At 55.6% G+C, this 20532-nt stretch overlaps 1 protein-coding gene across 1 annotated transcript; it reads left to right on the forward strand.

Moving 5' to 3' along the window:
• Positions 1 to 451: 451 nt before the first annotated feature.
• On the forward strand, positions 452 to 20127 carry LOC128627203 (collagen alpha-1(XIII) chain-like). Its single transcript, XM_053664031.1, has 3 exons — positions 452 to 1269; positions 19662 to 19731; positions 20111 to 20127. The coding sequence occupies exons 1-3, from the start codon at positions 976 to 978 to the stop codon at positions 20125 to 20127; spliced, it is 381 nt and encodes a 126-aa protein (XP_053520006.1). The 5' UTR covers positions 452 to 975.
• Positions 20128 to 20532: the final 405 nt, after the last annotated feature.

Genomic DNA, 20532 nt, shown 5'->3' on the forward strand with positions numbered 1-20532 from the left:
CCGGAGGGATTCAGGTCCTCCTGCTCAGAACCTGGAGATGCATCTAGATGCCCGGTGATAACTCAGCCGGGCTCCTTGGAGGATCCCAAAGGCCGGCTTTGCCAGTTCATCAGAAAACAGAGTGATGCCTGGCCCCAAGTCGCAGAGGGCTCCGGGTGAGAATCGGGAGGAAGAGAGAGAGGTGAAGCCTCAGCCCCACTCCACACCCTCTTCCTGCCTATAAATAACCCCGCGTCACTTCAAAGCGGACAGAGATAGCGGGAGAGGCCGCTCCCCGGGGCCGGTGGCTCGGGGGAGCGGCCCCTGCACACCACGCCCCCCACCCGGGGCGAGTTTGAATAAATAAACAAATCCAAGCCGTCGGCCCCGCAGGAGGTGGAGGAGGAAAGGAGAGGAGGAGGAGGAGGAGGGAGGGAGGCGGGAGAGATTAGTTTGGGAAGTAGCACGGATTGCTCATCCGATCCGTGCAGCCGCAGCTCGTGTGTCAAGTTACAGAGACGCCGGAATCGGCCCCAGCGCTCCTCCGCAGCGGCCACGACCCACCTCTGCCCATGGGGCCCTCTAATCGCGCCCCTTCGCTCCGGGACTGAAACTGGCTCGCCGGGAAGACGCGAGACACCAAGAAGCACCGACTGTGCAGAATCAACTCGAGGACTCTGCAGACACTTGAAGGGAAAGACGGGGCGGAGAGAAGTGCCGGCCAGATTCCCCTAACTTTCCCGGACTTGGAACGCTCCTCGAAGTAACTTTTTCTCACCTGGGCGTACCCCGATTACGGCGGCTTGTGTTTTCTCGGCTTCCCCTCTCTTGCTGCTAATTTTTCCATACTCTTTGCCGGGAGTAAAGGAAAGGGACATTTTCCAGCCACACAAGCCCTTTCCCCCCTGCCCTGCAGCTTGGATCGAGCCTTTGGGCAGTGGCTCTCTCCTTTATTTATTCTATTTATTTATTTATTGATTTTCAAGACGCGAGGGGATGGTAGCGGAGCGCACCCGAAAAGCGGCAGCTGCCGGTGCCCGAGGCCCTGGGGAGCTGGGCGCTCCCGGGACGGTGGCTCTGGCGGTGGCGCCGGCTGAGCGCTGCGCGCGGCTGCCCAGCCCGGGGTCGTGCGGGCTGCTGGCGCTGACCCTGTGCTCGCTCGTGCTCAGCCTGCTCACCCACTTTCGGACCACGGAGCTGCAGGCCCGGGTGCTGCGCCTGGAAGCAGAGTGTGGGGAGCAGCAAATGGAGACAGCTATTTTGGGACGAGTCAACCAACTGCTGGATGAGGTCTGTGCTCTTTGTTGCTGGCTTTTATCCCTCCCCGCGGCGCCCCCTCGCGCAACCTCCAAACTCTCCACCCTCCGGTGCCCGCGGGAGCTTTCTATCCACGCCGCGCGGTGCGCCCCGGGACTCACCCAAGTTGTCTGAGGGAAGGGTGGGGGCGGGGAAGGGCTCTGCCCTGCCAGAGACCCCGAGGACCCGAACTGTTTAAACGGGACCCCCTCAATACCCCCCTTGGGCAGGCGCCCCCAGTGTCTGGGGCTGGGAGCGCCCTGGGCGCTTGAGGCAGGTGGAGGAAGGCAAGGCGCGCCCAGAAGCTCGGAGGCGGCCAAGCCCCCACTTCTCCCACCCGGCACCCAGCCAGGGTAGGGTGAAAGCCGCCCAGCGCCCACGCGGCAGGACGTGTTCCTTGTGGCCCCAGACCGAGGCTTGCTGGGTCCCCATGACCCTCCCCATCTATCCCGGGAAGATTAGTATTACCTTTTATTGCTAATGTTCCTTTTCGGAAGATAGAGTGAGGGAGTAAGTTATCCAAGGGGCTGAGGGGGCCAGAGGGGACAGTTCTTGCAGCTGGTGGTGTCCTGGCCCCTGCCCACTGCCCCAGACCACTGGGGCCCAGGTGTGGGTCTCCCTGGCTCTGCCTACCCTCTTGTTCCTAAGCTGGGTTTCTTTTTTCCTGCCCTCTGCAATGGCCCCCAAACATTTTGTGTCAGTGTGTTTTTTTTTCTGGGGAAAAGATGCTGAGCTTTCATCCATTTCCAAAATGTTCATTAACACAAGTGGATTAAAAGCCACTAGTGTCCCTTAACCGTGGCACTCTGGGGAGTACATAAAAAGACCCACCCTCCCCAGGAAAGAGGGACATGTGTCTTATAGGTGCCATCAGAGAACAGGCCTGAGGCCTGGTGAGTAACTTACGGGAATCTGGACAGCACAGGGTATCCAGGGCGGGGTAGAGGGGAGGAGCCACAGGTAAGGGCTGCAGCAGCCTGGGAAGAGGTCCTGCAATAGGCATGGAAGGTTTCCATCGGAAAAACCAGGAGGGCCTCTTAGTAAGAAGTGGGGTGGAACAGTGAGGAACAGGATGGTAGAGTCCAGCAGGTCTGTTTTGTTCCTACTCAGGCTGTGCAACCTGGGGCAAATACCCTATTCTCGCTGGGCTCAAAAAATGGTGGTGACAATGGAAAGCGCAAGAGCCCATCTCTTTCTGTAGTGGTGTTGTAATGGTTCTGGAATGATGCACCAGTTCCTACAGCCTGGCTCCTCTCAGGTGCCCCTACCTGGCAAAGCAGGTCTCCAGATTGGTCAAGGAGGGGGAGGCCACGTGGCCAGAACAGAGAGAGTGGCCACAGGACAAGTTTACTGCTGCTGTCAGCTCATTCCCATGCTCTGCCAGATCCTAGGGAATCCAGAGGGCTGTCAGGCCGCCACAGTTCCCTGGCCTGGCAGGGTGGGGGAGGAGGCCGGGCAGGGGCTGTAGGCTCAGCAACGCAAGCAGGCAGCCTCTGTGGTCCGCCTGCCTGCGAGTGCACATGGGACTGGCTGTACAGCGGCGGGTGTGAGGGCAGAGAGGGCTGTCCCGGGCATCTGTGGGGTGCCACTGGCTGAAAGACAAGCGTCAGACCCTGGGAGTTTCACTCCTTTCCTCGCATCCTCCTTTCCCCTTTCTGGCCACCGCCCTTTCCCAGATCTTGTTTCCTCTGTTTGAGACTTAGCCACGCCACGTCTCGTGCTCTTAGGGTCTTGGAGCTGGCAGTGTTATCTGACATGCTGATTCCTCTTTCCGAAATGGCAGCTGCATGTCTACCCCACTGACGTCTAGCCCTCTCATCTGCAGAGCAGCTGAACTGACCCTGTTTCACAGACGGGGGAACTAGGGCCCAGAGACGGGCAGTAGGTTACTCAGAGTCACATGGTGAGATCCAGGACTAGAACCTAGGGCTCCTGACCCTGCGTCCAGCACTTTTCCCACTCTGTCCTGCCATCTTCTTTGTTGGTTCTCATCCAGTCATTCAGCAAAAGCTTCCCGAGAGTCACCTGTGTGTCAGGCCATGTGTTCTGCCTTCCTAAACGTGCAGACGCACAGGGCACAAAGAAGAAAATGGGCAGGGGCTGCGTCTTGTGAAAGGTACTGATCGTGGAGGGCGGGGAGGCCTGGGGAATGTACTGCCATGCAGCCACCTGATGGGGTGGCTTCCTGGGAGAGTGATTTTCAAGCAAGGTCTTCAAAGTAAATAGGAGTTTTCCAGGCAAAAGGGGATGAGCGTGGGGGTCTTGTTCTTAGGGGCAAAGGAAATAGCCTCGGGAGGCTGAAAGTCAAAGGGAGGGGTTTGCTTTGGGGAAATGAAGAAAGTCCATGACCCTGGAAGGCTGGAGGGTGGCGTAGTGGCTGGAGAGACAGGGCCTCGGTCGAGAGGGACCTCGGAGACAGTTAATCTATGTAAGAGCGGTGGGGAGCCATGGAAGGGTCTAGAGGGGAGCAGTAATGTCCCCAGAATGGGAACTTAAGGCAGAGCAGGGAGGTCAAACGAGAGGCTAGTGCAGGCCAGAGAGGACTGTGACCCAGATTAGGGGGAGAAGTGGGGTCAGAGGGGAGTGAATGGAAATGGTGGCAACAGTGGTGGGACCTGAAGTCGGTAGGAAGGGCATGGGGACCGGAGGGAGAGAGCTGTCCTGTGGGTGGCAGGGTGCGTGGCCCGGCCTGCATACAGAGGGCCCCAGGGTGCATCTGCTGGTTGTGCCATGCAGTCCAAGGGCTCCTGAAGGGACACTCTGAGGACTGCGTTGTCCAACATGGTAACCTCCGGTCATGAGTGACTCATCTACATTAGTTCAAATTACACAAAATTTAGAATTTAGTTCCTCGGTCACACCAGCCCCATTTCAAGTAAGTGTCCGGTGGACACCTGGAGCTGGTGGCTGCTGGGCCAGACGGCACAGACACAGAGTCATCGCACGTGTCGTGGTAGAGAGGTCTACGGGGCAGCACTGTGTCAGAAGCAGGACACTTCTGGGCCAGCCAAGGTGTCCCCGAGAAACTCAAGGCCCTCCTCCACCCCAGGCCTTTTCTTTTTCAGGTATGATCTCCCAAATTGGAGCCAAGGGCACAGGTGAGGAGAGGGTGAGGCAGAGAAGGGAGAGCTGGAGCTAGCGGAAGTCCCTGGGAGAAAAGAAGATGCAGAGAAGAGAGGGGGGCGTGGCTTTGTTAAAGAATGAGCCTGTGAAAGTGTGTGCAGGGGATCCCTGCTCTCAAGGGGCACACGGACGCCCTGCGCATATGGGGGCCTAGACCCAGGATTCCAGCTGGGCTTTGCCGCCCCCTGAGCTTCCGCTTCCTGCTCTGTAAAACCCAGGCCCGGCCTCCCTCTTGGGGAGGCTGTGGGATTGCACTGCAGGGTGCTGCCACCAGAGGCCATGCTCAGGGCCACAGGAGTACCTGCAGGGGGCCCCCAGGGACCTGGGGCGGGCAGGCAGTCCTGCAGCAGGTCGGCCCTGGCCACTCCCTGAAGGGTGGAAGAAAGGCATCGGGCACAGCACCTGGTGAGGCACACAGCCTGTGCGGCAGCCCGGAGGCAGGGATCTGGGGGCGCATTCACTCTACCCACCCCATTTTGGAAGCAGCCTGCTGGGGCACAGAAGTGAGGCAGGAGGAGGAGGGGACTGCCAGGGAAAGCTGAGGGGACCCAGCAGGAGGGGAGCCTGGAATGAGGCGAGCCCCAGCCCCAGGCAGATGTGAGCAGAAGGGCCAAGCCACTGGGAGGGGAGGCTGGGTGGGGGATGGGTGGGGGGCCAGCTCCTGGGAGCTGGGAGCGCGGCTTCCAGCCCTCAGGCCCCAGCTCTTCCCCCGTCGGCCCCCTCTCCTGGTCTGGGACCCTTAATGAGCACTCCAGCTGCTGTTGCTTGATGTGCTCGCCGTGAAGAGAGAAACCGGAATGTCCCAAATGGAAGCAATCAGATGTCACCTATGGCTGGGCAGAGGGTGTGCACTGGAAAGAGGGGGGAGAGGAATTTGGAATAACCAAATCCATTAGTAGGCCAAGGGCAAGCAAGGGGTGTCAGCAGCCACCTTCAAGGTGAATACTGAGGGACCCCAGGCAGACTCCCTCATCCTTAAATATAATAAAAATAACCATTGTAATAGCGACGTCTCACATTTATAGGGTGTGTGCAAGGGCCCTTTATTGGGTCCTTTCCAGGGGACCTTTTAGGGGAGAGATCAAAGCAGTGGCTGAGAGGCTGGGGCTTTGCATGGGTTCCCCTAGGACTGAAATGCTGGGATGAGGGCAGGAGCGGGCCCTTAAAGGGAAAGTGTGTGTGGGACACAGTGAGGGGGTGGCCTGTGTAGTGTCCTGTAGCGATCACAGCTGCCTGCACCTCAGTAAAAGAACAGATCTTAGATCCAGGTGCCCTCATATGCAGCAAGGACCCCATATGTCGTCCCAACCCTGCTCCACCCTTCATGGAGGGAGGGAATGACTCAGGGTGTTGGCAGAGGGAAGGTCCTCAAAGCCTCTCTAGTCCAGTGCCCTTGCCCTACAGATAATCGTCTCCGCTAGCCAGTCCCTGGCCCTCAGCAGATATTGCTCATTCGTTGTAGTGCACTTTTCCCCTGAACTTACTGCCCAGAATCCTTTTCAGCACTGTTCCAGGAAGCTACCGCTAACTAGTGAGCTGTTATTCAAGAGAAAGAGCTATGTTATGACTTGAAGTTTTGTAAATACAGAGCAGTAGTTACTATAGATAAAGCCAGGGAGAATTTCTAAAGTTTTATAGCTTCTCCAAGTCCTTAAAGCGAGCTGGCAGCTCCAGGCCAGACTGAGGACCTCGTTAAGTAGCCAACCCTCATGGGAAGGTGGTGGGAAAAAGTCAGAGCATCTGAAACAAAATGCCATCTGTCCTAAGCATAGTCCCACAATTCGACACTCTCGGAAAGATGTCTTTTCCCCTTACTCTAGACTTGCCCCGATGCCATCTGGAAACCCTTACCAAAGAACCCCAGCCCCAACGGGGCTCTCTCCCTGCTTAGACTTCCCGTAGAACTCCCTGGCCACACCAGACAGCCAGCTCAGGGGAGGAAAATAAGTGAGACATGGCACGCGTTGACTTCTCTTATCTCAGAACCTCAGCGGCCATGCCTCATCCCTCAGCACACTCCCAGAGAACCTAGATGGGCCTCAGAATCCTTCTCAACACGGTACACCGGGCAGCCACTTCTGGTCAGAGTCAAAGGCCAAGGTAAAATTTATTTGCCATCCGTGGCTCAGGCACAGACACATTGTGCAGTTTGCCTGCCTCTCTACTGCCTTTAAATGTCTTATTTCTCCATTTGATCACACCCAACCCGGTGGCAGGGATAGGGCTCCCTAGTCTTGGGGTCCTCAATGGGGTCTAGCCAGGACTTGGCACATAACAGGCAGCCCTCACCAATCAGCTGCTGGTTCACAGCCGCCCTGCTGGAGGCTGCCGAAGCTGTCTCCGTCTGCTGCCCTCCCCACAGCCCCAGGCCCAGAACCACCCGTGTGCTCAGCACTTGCTGGGGAGATGGTGCCCTGGAGGTGGGTGTTTGGCAGCCACCAGCAGAGGGTGAAATGTTCAGCTCCTGAGTCAGGGCTGCACCCCTGGCTGAAAGAGTGGGGATGGTTTAGTCAGTGCGGTGTGTTTCCATCTAGACAGACCAGCTGGGAGCACCCAGCCCCTCCCATTGCCTCCCTTTGAGGGTCTGTAGCTTCTCCTCACCCTCCCAGGCTGCCTGGCATGTTTTGGTGGGGGCGAAACAGTAAAGTGGGCAAAACTCTGACATTTGATGCCACCTGGACCTAACTGGTTGTGTGACCCAGCCTCAGCGTCTTGATCTGAAAGAAATGGGGATGACAACATCCTCCTCCTAAGGTTGCAGGATTAAGTAAAATCATTCAATTAATAGCAGCATTACCACCTCCTTCACTGTCAGAAGAGATAAGATAGGGCTGTGCCAGGCTCACAACTTTTATTAATAGTTAATATCTACTGAGCACTGTATAAACAGCTTTGCATCTATTCATTCATTTAATTCTCACAATGGTTCTATAAAGTGGTTATATTTTTACTATTCCCTTCTTACAGCAGAGAAAAATGGAGGCCCAGAGAAGTTAAGTAACTTTCTCAAGGTCACACAGCTCGTAAATAGCAGAGCCAAGCCTTGAATCTGGGCAGTCTGCCTCTAAAGGTGGCATTCTGAGCCACTGTATATATCACCTGCATGAGACACCCCACTAAGGCAGGTCACCCAGGCCAGGGGCTGGGGACCTGTTCAGTTCGGCTCCCACAGAGGTGGCATTTACTGAATCGACACAATACCACCTTTGTTGTGAGGATGACACGGAGGATGCCATTTGTTGTCGACAGCCTTGGTTTCCAGAATGCTTGGGCTTCCCAGGAGGGACGGGTTGCTTCTTGTCCCTTGGACACCGCATTGTCCTCTGGGAAGCTTGGTGCCAAACCTGGGCTCCCCGCGTGGCATGGCCCCGCCCTTCAGGCAGCGGTCTTTGCAAAGCCCCACTCCGGGCTCTGCGCTGTCCCCCTGCCCCGCCGGTCTTTTTCCCTCTTACCACCTGTTGCCTTACTATATAATGTGTGTGTGTCTGTCTACGCAGCTGCCCAAATGCCCCTTTTTGGTGCAAGATAGGGGTAAAAGTTTTATAGTAACTGCACCTCTTTAAAGTTATTCTTTCCTCCTTTTCATCATATTTGCACGCCCTCAAAGGCTGCTCCGAACTGGTGACAGGCTGGCTATGTAGTGCCACCTGGGTACTTTCAAAAACACCAAGCTGACCCACTTCCCAAAACCCTGATGTGAATCCCTGTGGGGAGGCCCTGGGCATAGGGTGTCACCAGCTCCACGGTGGGCAGTCCCCTACACACAGAGAGAACTGCCCTGTGCCCCGTGCCTGGGGCGTCCTGCGCATTCCTACCCAGACCCCTCTCAGTGCTTGAGGGCCTGATGGTGACCGCAGTGAGGGTCACAACAAAATGTCAATAAAAGCGCTACCGTGCTGTATGCAGTATGACAGTCTGGGAGATTCGAACAGTAGGTTCTTTTTCGTGGGGGGCGGAAGGGTTGGTTTGGAGTTTTTGGTTTGTTTTTATTTGCAAAAAATAAAATCAACGGAGGGTTTGCCATCCAAAAGAAAGGAAGTTTTAGGAGAAGCCTCAGGAATTCTTCTGCCACATCTTTTGGTTGGATTCTGCCCTCCCAGAAGCAGCTTGCTGAGGCCTCAGTGAGTAAAGGAAGTCAGCAGTCTCCCCCCAGGGAAACTGAGGCCGGGCCTGGGGAGGAGCTGGGAGGGCTGTGCAGGCTGGGTCCCTGGCTCTCCTGGGTGTCATCTGGCCTGCCAGCAGACGCCAGCAGACGCCAGCAGACGCCAGCAGCCACTCCGAGCTGATGCTCCCATTGTCCTAGCGGCCGGCCTCATGCCCTGGGGGCGGCCTCCATGAACCAAACTCTCCATGACCAAAGGGCATCGAGATGGGGCTGCTGGCAGCAGGGGCTCCTCTGGACCCTCAAAGGGTGAGGGCCAGCCCAGCACAAAGGGGCGGAACTGCCTTCCTGCGCGGCTGGGCGCGGCCTTCCACAGGGACACTGGGCCCTGTCTCCCTTCCTGGAGGCTACTGTGGGTGCGCCAGCAGCCCTCCCCCCATGGCTAGAGTCCATGTGGGCTGCGCCCCTGTCACCTCGGCAGTGCCCTTTCCTCCTCGAACCACCCCTGCCCCCAGCCTCACTGGCCTCCCTGACGCCCGTAGTTCTTCCTCAGCCTTTCCCTTGCTCAGGCGTTTCCTACCTGGGCAGGCTCCTGTCCACCCCAGTCTCCCTGCAGGCAGCTCACTGCTACCTGTTGTGTAAGGTGCACTAGAAAGGCCTTGCTGCCCCCAGGGCTGGCATCCTGCCATCCAAGGAGCTTTGCACCTGCAGTTGCCCGTTACACAGTAGATGCCTTGTGAAGGTGCCTCTTCAGCTGTCACTGGAAGTTTTCTGTATCAGGTCATGCTCTGACAAGGTGGCCTGTAGGATAGGACACGAAGGATGACCTCTGGCGATAAGGATGCAGAAAAGGGGCTGATTGAAGGGGCGTTCGTTGGGGTCTTTCCAGAAACAGACTCAGTCCACTTCCCTGTGTTGGCACCTGAGGTTTCCTGGGCGTAGGAGGAGACTCCGTGACAGCGGAGGTCAGAGGGTGGTGCTGCCACCTCCAGCCTCTCCTCACTCTGTATTATCAGAGTGTTGGAAGGAAGGGGCTGTGCCCTGTACCAGGAATCTCCCACAACATTTCTGGTTCTCCGGCTTGTATACTCTCCGTGATGGGGAGCTCATTACCTTATGCAGGCGACGATTCCATTATTGGACAGCCCTGGCTCTAATGTCGTGTGTGTTCCTCATCTCATCAGTGCTCCAGAGCCATCTCTACACCAGCCATCCCACCCCTCCACATGTCTTGAAAGTGACTCAAACTCAATGTGTCTAAACTGAACAGGAAGTCCAGCTCCCCGCACCCCATTGTCAGTGAATGCAGCACTGGCTTCCCGAGCACCCAGCCCAGGAGCACAGCTTCTCAGCCTCCCGCAGATCTGTCCTCTTCCCTCGTCACTGCCCACCCTTCCCCACTGTGCTTCCCTGGGCTCTCCCGGAGCCTCCTAACTTATCTGCACCCATTCGCCGTGCCCTGCCCTTTCATCACCCACACGGAAGCCAGGGGGGTCTTGAAAAACTCTCAATACAATCACATTTCCCTGATTACAGCTCTTCAATGACTTCCTGTTGCTCTTGAGCAAGAAACTGAAGTTTATTAATGTGGTCCATGAGGCCGCAGCACCTGGCCCTTGCCACCCTCCCCAGCCTCGCGACTCACCTCCCCTCACTTTCAGAGTTACAAGGCTAAACAGCACAAACTCTGGAGCCAGAGCTCTGAGTTCAAGTCCAACTCTGCTAATTACTGGTGGTGTGGCATTGGGCAAGTTGTTTAACTTGTCAGTACTTTGGGTTATACCTCTGTAAAATGGGGGTGATGATAAGAGGACCTCCTTCTAGGATTGCTTTTAGGATTAAACAAGTTAAAACAAGTGCTCTGAGCGGCTCCTGGCAGGCCAGTAATAAGATCGTGATGTTGCAATCCCCTGAAAAGAGCCCAGCCTCCCGCAGCCCTGCTCCTGGTCGCAGGCACACACCGTGGGGGGACTCTGGCTCTGAACTAGGCTCCCTGGTTCAAATCCTGCCTCTGCCCTTCCCGGCTGTGTGCCATCACACAAGTTAATTCACCTCTCTCCGTCTCAGCTTCCTCGTTCATGACAGAGTTGTTGTAACTGCTGAATGAGTTCATATACACAAGGCCCTGCCTGGCTCATAGGAAGCACATAGTTGTGCCGGGTCTCAGCCATTCCCCTGTACCGGGCCCCTCAGCTGGTCGGTGCAGCTCATTCTGCATCTCAGCCCAGCTGTCATGTCCCCAGGATGAGCCCCCCTAGTCCAAGTCACAGGAAGGCGCTCAGCACCTCGCCCCTTCCAGACGTAGCTCTGATGGCCGTGGGTGTGTGGTGCTGACGTGCGAGGTTTGCAGGCGCCTGTGCACCCCTAGAGGGTAAGCTCCGCGAGGGCCGCCGGAACGTCTGCTCTGCCAGACTTGTGTTCCCAGCGCTTTGCGTGGCTCTGGCTCATACAGATGCTCAGTACCCATTTGTGAAAGGGAGGGAAGGAAAGAAGGGGCACCTGGCTTCCGTCCCAGCATCTTCACCCCCAGCCTCTCCCCACTCTGTTGCAGGGGACCCCTGCTTCATTCTGCTCCCGGCCCACAGGTGACCCCAAACCCCCTAAAACTCTCGAACTCCTGGGCCCCATGCTAACCTGGCTCCTAGCCACATCCACATGGTTCTATGGCCCAGTTCCTTGACTTGCCTGAAGTAGCAACAGGGCTTCAGATTAGCAGGAAGAAAGGACTTCCTCCTGCAAAGGCTGGAAAACTCACGCGGGAGCATGCATCTCCCTCCCTTGACTTTTTCTGATCTGCAGCGCCTGGGGCCACATCTGCCTGTGGTTCTGGTGAAGCAGAGAGGCAGAGGCGATGGCATCCGGAGGACCCTGTTTTTTGGCCCTGGGAGCCTGTGATCAGGCGCCAAATTCATTGCACAAAGAGAGCTGTGGAAGGAGGGAAAAGGCAGTTCCTAAGGCACACACCCCCATGCCACCCCCTCCAGTGCTCCAGCACACAGCCACCCCCTGCCCGGGGCAGACCAGGCAAGTCCAGTTCTGGTGGGTGTGGGTTGGGTGTCTAGTGTCTAGATTTCCTCCACTTTGATTTCACCCTGCTGAGCTGCCCGTGCCCCGGGGCACGCCGCCTAACTGGGGCTTACTTCCTAAACAAACCCGGTCTGTGGGTCGTCATCTTCGGTCCGGGGATTGGGCCCATGGAGCCAGTGCTACACGGCCCTGGTCCTGTCTCTGTGCCTTTGCTCCTAGTTGGGATGCTGTCCTGCCCCCCTCTCCTTCTATCCAGATTCTGCTGAAGCCAAGCCTGAAGCTTGTGTCTTCCTGGAACCATACGGATAGGTCCTAGTAGGCAGACCTCGAAGTAAGTGATTTGGTTCAAGCATAGATCAGAGACACCAGACCAGGACCAGTTCAAAGGCCAGCTCAGTCTCCAGTGGGGTGCTGGCCCAGGAACAGTCTGGCACAGGGTGATGAAAGGGCTCTAGCAGATGGGATCAGGCGCCCACTCTATGCCAGGCCTTGTAATCAGACACTGAAGCAGGAGCCAGAGCTTTGTCCCGTGTGTTCATTTCAATGGGCAACTCCTCTTTTCAACTTCTAGTTCTCAAGGCCAGAGGCAGGCTTGCAGGTGGGACCCTCACTCACCTCCCTCTCTGCAGCCAGAGGGGGTCTGAGTTACCCCAGAGGTGAGGGGCATGGCAGCAGACTTGACCACATGCCCACATGCCTGCAGCATTGCTGGGGCCAGGCCAGCCTCACCAGGGCAGGCGGGAGGAGGCAGGCCTGGCACCAGGCAAGAGAGAAGCAGCCCTCACCTGGCCACCGAGCAAAATGAGCTGACACGGCAGGTGCTCACCCCTCTTCATGTCTGAGCACCTCTTTTTCTTTTCTGATCTCATCTCACTTTACCCCTCCTACTGCCCTGGGGCCAGCCGGCAGATAACTAATACTAACCCCAGTTTACAGATGAGGAGACTGAGGTCCCGAGCGGTTATATCTTTTGCTTAATACACAGCAGAAGAGCTAGGGCTGGGCCCAGAGGGCCTGGCACTCCCAAAGGTACCTAAGCCGTGTCAACACTGCCCAGCCCTATGTGAGGTAGACACTTCATCAGTTTGGGGGCCATCTGTGCTAACCCAGAATGGAATCCCACCGCAGCCTCCAGCAGGCAGGTTCTAGTAAGTCATACACTAATAATATCAAACATTAATTTTATTAAATGACAGTTTCATCTAAGGCACTTAGCACAGTACCTGGTATATACCACTCAATATGTGTAGCTGTTATTATTAGTATTAACTCTTAATAATTTCACATGGTAAGTGCTTCATGGTTTCCAAGGTACTTTCTCCAGCAACGCTTACTGATATCCCCATTTTGCAGATTCCCCCAGGGGCAAGTGCCAGGCTCAAGGTCACGACTATGGAGTGCAGAGCTCACCTGGACTCTGCATTGGACTTCCAACACCCACATCACAACCTGGGCCCACCCACATGTCACTGAAGTCCAGGTTGAACCTGAGCCCTTTAAGAACCCAGGGCTGAGCATGGGGAGGGAGTGGCCCCTAAACCCAAAGCCCGGAGGGAGCTGCATTCTTTGGGGGGAGTGAGTAGCCTCTTGGCATTTTCCCTTTGATACTGATACAGGCATTTTAATAGCTGCGATGACCAGGCGGGTGATGTTTCAGCTGTGGCCACGTGGGGCATTCCAGGAGGCCCTGGCCGCCCACAGGGGCAAAGCAGGAAGGCTTCTCTGCCCCAGATGGGGGTCCACCCCAGGGCTTCAGGACATTTTCTACCTGTCCCTGAACCTCAGCCTGGGGATTTCTTTCCAGGGATCTCACACTCAAATTCAAGTGCCCAAGAGAGCCAGGGTGGTAACCTAAGTAGGGAAGCTGGCCAGGGTGAGGGTCCTGTGGTGACCTGGACAGCACATTCCCCCTCAAAAGGGGCAGCTCCCACTCAGTACTACCTGACTGTTACCATGGCCCAGGGTTGCCAGATCCTCCTGTGTGGGGGCGACTTTCCTCGCAATTCCCCCCATGTGCCACGGATGAAAGTAAACACTACCAAGACATGATCTGCTTGGGAAGGAAAGGTGGCCAATCCCTCAAAGGGGAAGGGCCAAGAGCCCCCTGCTCAAGGGGCTTTTGTTGGGTTCGTTTGCACAAGAATACAGTTAAGGATCAAACAATAGCTATCATTCAAAGAACTATGAGGGCTTATTCTCGGTCAGGGTCTGATAGCTAACGAGCCATAAAACTTCAAGGAACAAACTTCTTGCTTGGACCCTTATCATTTAAATGAGAGCATTCTAAACAAAGCAGGTTTCACAGGATTTTTACATATTCTTTCTTAGGCCTGATCACCTGGGGAACCCGCCCTTTCCAGCACAGGGCCGCACTGCTTTCCCAGTCATAGGCTTTTAGACTTAAGTGGATTAGAGCCAGGCACCGCTTCTCCCAGACAGAAATGGGGACTCCAGCTATGTCACAATAGCCGGGAAGGGGGGGTCGTGGTGTAAGGGTCCATCGCGCCCTCTTTGTTTCAGCCGCAAGTCCTTCCATGATGGTTTCCCAAGTGATTGTGTCTGGCCTAGGTTGCCCCTCTTTGAGGGGTCGTGCCCGCCATGGACCTTGACCATGCGCTGGGGGCAGGGAAAGAAGCAGAAGGAGCGCTTGCTGCCAGAGACAAGCTTTGTCTCCCGTGGCTTGCATTCCAGAGGTCACTCACTTAGCCATGGGAAGCAGTTACCATTCCTGAAACCAGGCAGGGCGGTTCCCAACACTCCTATTGCACAAGAGATTGGGAATCTAGACCTTTATGTGAAATCGCCTGTTTTGTAGGAAACCAATATTTATTGAGCACTGACCACATGCCAGGCCACTTGGGGATAGGGCAGTGAATGAAACAGACCAAAGTACCCATGTTCTATGGTACTTACTTTGGAGTGGTGTGGGGAGACATTAAGCAAAACAATTAAGGCAACAGCAAAATCCCAAGGAGAAAATAAAATGGGGAGGAGGGGTAGAAAGTATATTGTAGGAAGGCACCAGGGACAGGGAAGGCCTCACTGAGAATGAGCCTGGTGGCCTAGGAAGAGAACGTCCCAGGCAGAGAGGGTAGCATGTGCAAAGGCCCTGAGGTAAGGGGGAAGCCCGGCATGTGCAGGCCCATCAAGGGGGCCTGTGAGGTCACCCTGGCTGCCACGTTGAGTGGTCTGCGGGGCAAGGACAAAGGCAGGGGATTCATTCAAAGGGTATCGCAACCATCAAGCCAGAGATGATGAGGCTTGGCCCAGGGGGTAGCGGTGGGAGTTGGGTCCAATTCTGGATTTGTCTGGAAGGTAGAGAACAGGAGATGCTGACTGAATGGGTGCAGAGTGAGAGGCATCATCGATGAAGTCAAGGCTTTGAACAACTGGCAGGATGCAGTTGCTATTACCTGTGATGGGGGAAGGCAGGTCTGGGGAGAGGGGACAGAATATGAGGAGCTCAGTTTTGTCGGGCTAATCGCGGGAGGCCTGCCGATAGAGACGTCAAGTGGGCCGCTGGGTAAGTATATCTGGAGCTCCTGAGGAAGGTCCGGGTGAGAGGTGCAAAGTGCGGGGCATCTCCACACAAATGTGGCGTCAAAGCCCTGAAACGGGTGAGAGCCCCAGGGGGCCAGGGCAGAAGGAAAGGAGGTGAGGCTGGGCCCCGAGGGTCTCTGACATTGCGCAGTCAGGTAGGTAAGAGGGAAGCAGCAGAGGACACTGAGAAAGGGCACGGAGTGGTAGGGTGCAGGTCTGGAGAGAGGCATCCTGGGGGCGAGGGGAGCAAGTGTGTCAAGGGGAAGGTTGAGGGAGCAGATGCCGTGACGGGCTGAGAAGAGGTGAGGACCACCCTCTGGGCTTAGTTACCCCGAGGTCATGGGTGGCCACAGAGAGGTCAGCAGTGACCATTCGGAGAGCCTGTCTGGGTAGGGAAGGTAAGAGCTGATAGAAGTGGTCCAGCAGAGAGCAGGAGGACACACCCTTCATCAGAGAGGGGTTTTTCTTCACATTCAGTATTTTTATTAAATTTTTAGCAATGTGCATATCTCCCCACCTTTTCTTTTAAGTTACTGTGGCAGTTTTCTGTAGCAAACTATTATAAGAGAAGTTTTGGTGGAAAATGGGATGAAATAGCAAAACCCAAAACCAAAACAAGCAAACAGGCAAAAGACCAATCAACAAACAAAATCCAACTGCTGCTGCTTTCTAAAAAGAGACCGACATTTTCACCAATTATATTCGCACAAACCACACTAACAACATTTGCTTGGCCAAGAGAGGGCTTTCCTTACCTTTTTTTTACAATGGAAGGAGCAACACCACGCTTGCGTAATGATTAACATCGGAAGTGGGCAGGGGCAGCTCGGTCCCACTCGAAGCCGGCTTTCTAGCTGCGTTTTCTGTGGGAGCACAGCCACGCTTGTGTTGGGAGCTGACTATAGCTGCTTTCCGCCCACGTCGTAGAGGTGAGCGGTTGTGACAGGGATCATATGGCTCAGGGGGCCTGAAAGATTTACTAGCTGGCCCTCTCCAGAAACTGTCTGCTGACAACTGTATAAGAGATCAGTCCAAAGGAGGAAATGGGTGATGCAGGTGGAGGAGACTTGCTGCCGAGGTGCCCTGGAGCAGGCAGGAGGGGCAGACCCTGGAGCAGGTAGAGAGTTGACCTTCTCTGGGAACACAGGTGGGCATGCAAGAGGAGAGAAGGGAGTGTGCGGGCACAGGCGCAGACAGGCCGGCGCGTGTGGTGGCCGGAGCCTCTGGAAGGCCTCTTCTTCCTGCTCCTGTTTTCTCAAGGTCATCAGGTGACCATGACCGTGTGTCGGGATTGGGGAGAGCAGGTGTGAGAACTACTAGCACAGGAAGATGAAGGAACTAGGGAATCACAACACACTTGCTGCGCTTTCATCTGAGATAATGATCACATATTAAAGTGAAGCCAGCCCTGTCTGGTGTGGCTCCATGGGTTGGGTGCCAGCCTACAAACGGAAAGGTTGCTGGTTCCATTCCTGGTCAGGGCACGTGCCTGGGTTGCGGGTTAGGTCCCCAGTTGAAGAGGCAACCAAGCAGTTTTTCTGTCACACTGATGTTTCTCTCACACTGATGTTTCCCTCTCTCTTTCTCCCTCTCTTCCCCTCTTCCTAAAAGTAAATAAATGAAACCTTTAAAAATAAAAGGAAAAAGAAGTGAAGCCAGTCAGCAAGGCTGTGTGCTCTCTCCAGCTTCATTTCGCTGTGTGGGTGCCGGCGTGGACCAGTGGAAACGTTCAAGCTGCTGGCCTTGTGGCTTAGCCAGGAGAATGTGCGCAAGGGAGAGGGTGGCGGCCCAGGTTGTGGCCTGATCATAGTCACTGACCACAGAATCTGGGCTGGGCGAGGAGGGGCATGCACCTGGTGGGCAGGGGACGGTGGAAAGGTGGAAGCACCTGCAGACAGCAAGTGCCGCAGGCCGGAAGGAGCCCTGGGGCTGAGCTGTTGGGAGGAGTGAGCTGCAGAACAGTTGGTGGGTGGGGTTGAAGCCCAGGCTCTGGAAGGGGTACAGTGATGCTGGGGTTTAGAACTTTTTAGAAATAAACACTGGGCACACCAAGAAAGCGCACCCACCCCCTGAATCGAGCCAGTTTCCTGTCTCTGCCAGGAGTCTCCTTCCCCTCTTGACAGGTGCCCCGGCTCCCAGGTCCGCCTTTCTGTCTCCAGCCTCTGCCCTGAGCTCCAGGACCACACTTGGCCCTGCCCATCCCGGGCTCCTCCACAAGGACAACCCTAAAACTCAGTTTGTCCCGAGCCAAACTTGTCATCTTCCCATAAGCCTACTCTTGCCCCTGTCCTGTCCCCATGGGGCCATCTTGGCTGCCCACAGCAGAGCCTGAACTGTACCCTCTCCCCCTACTGCGTCCGTCCTGTGCCCTGAACGTACTTCCTCCCACATGTCCTTCCCCTTATCTCCTCTCCATCTCTGCCATGCTGTCACTCGGACCACCAGCGTCTCACCAGCTGGCTTGCTGACCGACAGACTCCAACCTTTGGTCCCGGGCTGCCTCTCCAGGGCCCAACCTGAGCTCGGCGTCCTGCAGTTGTCAAGTAAGGGACAGCGTCCTGGCTGACAGCCGTCCTGGCTGCAACCTGCAGCCAGAACGCTGCAGACTCAGCTGGCCTCGGCTTGTCAGTCACTGAATGGCTTTGTCACTTCACAGACTTCTGTCCCACACCTGTTGTGTGCCAGGAACAGCCACAAACAAGTCCCTTGTGGGCCCAAGGTTATCGGTGGGGAAGGGAAGTGAACAGGTACAGTCCTTGGTGGAAAGTGGCATTGGTGAGCTGGGCATGGCGGGCTTTTCACCAGACTTTGTCCTGGGAGGTCACTTGTGTGCCCTGTGGCCATTCTGTGTGCACTGCTGGCCGAACCTCAATGTCCACCCACAATATTTGTGTGCCAGTCTTCCTTTCCGAGTGAGGGGCCCCCCTTTGGGACATTGCTCCCTCCCTCCCCTTCCTGTCTGCTTTGACCCTCCGCCCCCTTCTGCCCTCAGAATCCTCACCCTGTCCATCACTGGACTCTCTCTCCCAGGGACACTTGTGCACTTCTTTCTCCAGCAGGGTGGAGTGGACTTTGCGTCAAAAAGCCTGAGTTCTTGTCCCAGATCCACCAAATTAAACTTACCTCGGAGTTAGGCTGTGAAAAATTGGTGTGAGTCCTGTGTTAAAGCACCCAGCTCAGAGCCAGTACAGATCAGGGCGTAGCAGACGTGTCTGCTGAGCACCATCACGAAGCTTCCCTGTCGTCCTCACCACCGCCAGACCAGAGGTGACACCACACCCCACCACATCTCCCACGCCACTTTTTTCACCTCTCTCACTGCCCGCCCTGAGTGGCAGAACTACACGGTAGTTAAATGCTGGAGAAATGCTGAATGGGGCAGCTGGCATCCTCACCGGTCCCCATGTCAGAGACCACTGGACATTGTCAACCGGGGCCAGCTATAGTACAGGCCCCACGCGGCCAGATCTTCCAGTTTTTCAAGAGGTTAGAAATGCAGGTGGGCATGTAAAGTCATCCCCTTCAAGATGTTGGCCACAAATTCAATGAAAAAAGATAACTGTGGGAACCAATTAAAGTACATCCAAGGGCCAGCTTGGCTCTGGCGGCTACCAGCTCCTGACGGCTGCAGTAGTTTCAGAGAGTGTGGGTTTAAATCCCGGCCTCCCTCTACCCCTGACCTCGGCCAGGCCACAGTCTCCTGTCTGTGCCTCAGGTTCCCCACCTGTAACATGAGTGCAACTATAGCCAACATGTACTGAGCGCCTTTTCTACGTGTCGGCCTTTTCTGTCCTCTCGGTGACCCAGTGAGGTAGGGACTGTTAGCAGCTCAAGGTCTGAGAACTGTGTTTGAACCCAGGCCTGGGAACTCTGGCCCCAGTGGCGTGCCTGTAACCTCCGTACGAGTGGCCCAGCCCCAGGGCTTCTGAGGCCTGGGGCAGCAGGAGCACCACACTGCCCACTGGAGTGAGCGCGGCAGGCGCTGGTGCTTCCAGGCCTGTGCTTGTCCATTTACCACCATGGAAATGGCACCTCCTTGAGGGCAGGAGGTGTCCCAGTCTACTTATCACCACCTTTTTGGGGCCTTCTGCCCTGGCTCAATGATTTGCAAGCTGCTGAGGAAGAGGTTTGATGAAGAGGCAGAGGACCTGCCCTACTCCGTCCCCCACCCCCTCTCAGACTGGCTCCCTGAGGGACTCTGGAAGAACAGAAGCCACTGTCCCTGCCCCGGGATTCAACAGGAGCCCAGGCCTAGTCAGGAAACAAAGAGCAGAGAGCGGAGAAGTCAGGCCTTTGTGCCCATGAGCGCTGGATGCAGGAAGGCCACCACTGGTTTAAAGGGTCCTGTGATTGGGGGTGATTGCTTTAAGAGTGCTCTGAAGACATCAGACACTGGGATTACCTAGATGGGACCTCTCTGTCTGCTTTTTATTACCCAGACATCCGGTGGCCAGTCTTTGATGCAGGAACAGTGCGCCTGCCAACCCTTAAACGGCCCCTCTGCCCCATGCCCTGCCCCCACCAGCCCACAGATGATTCCAGGGCTCGGCCCTCAGGCCTCCCAGTGACTCCTCTCCTCTGTCTCCTTGTGCAGAAATGGAAGCTCCATTCTCGGAGGCGCCGGGAGGCCCCGAAGACATCTCCAGGGTGTCATTGCCCACCAGGTAAGGAGCCCTGCGAACGGGTGACTAGGATGGGGACAGCCACCAGAGGCCCTCTGTGGTTGTGCTCTGGCCGCACCCTGCTCAGGGCATCACCTTTTATTTGAAAGATGGGGATGACAATATCCATGATATTACCTTTTATCTACTCATTGATTGGCCTACCTGTCCCCTATCCATCATTCATTCATTCATACGTATGTTCATTCATTCATTCATTCATAAACTTTTCTATGGGCCTTTACTATGTGCACCAGGTTGTGAAATGAGACAAGATAATGGGTGTGGCTAGGTTTTGCAAATTCTGTTGTATTATGCAGCATTGAAGAGAATCCCGAGAGGGCAGGGACCAGGTTCATCACTGTCACTCTTGTGCCTCCAGCTTCTGACATATTGTAAGTGTGCAAAGGTGTTTGTTACCAAAATGAATGAACTGCAAAACTTCCTTGCCCTTGCTAGGTGGCTTAGGGTACTTTGTGCTGTATGGTATCTAGACTACCTGCACAAATGCCCCTTGCACGCAAGTTCAAGGTTGAAAGGTGATGTGGCGTAACCAAGTTAGCCAGTCCAATCAGATTCTGTCTCTGCCATTGACTAGCCCTGTGTGGGTGGGTCCCCTCGGAGGGCACCTTCCTAGTGCTCTTTCCTCTGCACCGTGCGAGGCTGCCCCTCACTGGGTCCGCTCCTCTCATCGCTGCTGTGTACCGAGTGCCCGCTCCATGCTGGGCACCATGCTGCGTGTTGGGTTCAATCTCATTGTCCACAGTTAATAATAACGACAAGTTAGTGGACTTTTCTAGACTG

Source organism: Artibeus jamaicensis, unplaced genomic scaffold, assembly GCF_021234435.1.
Source record: "Artibeus jamaicensis isolate MK-2021 breed Jamaican fruit bat unplaced genomic scaffold, CSHL_Jam_final contig_332, whole genome shotgun sequence".
NCBI classification, from domain to species: domain Eukaryota; kingdom Metazoa; phylum Chordata; class Mammalia; order Chiroptera; family Phyllostomidae; genus Artibeus; species Artibeus jamaicensis.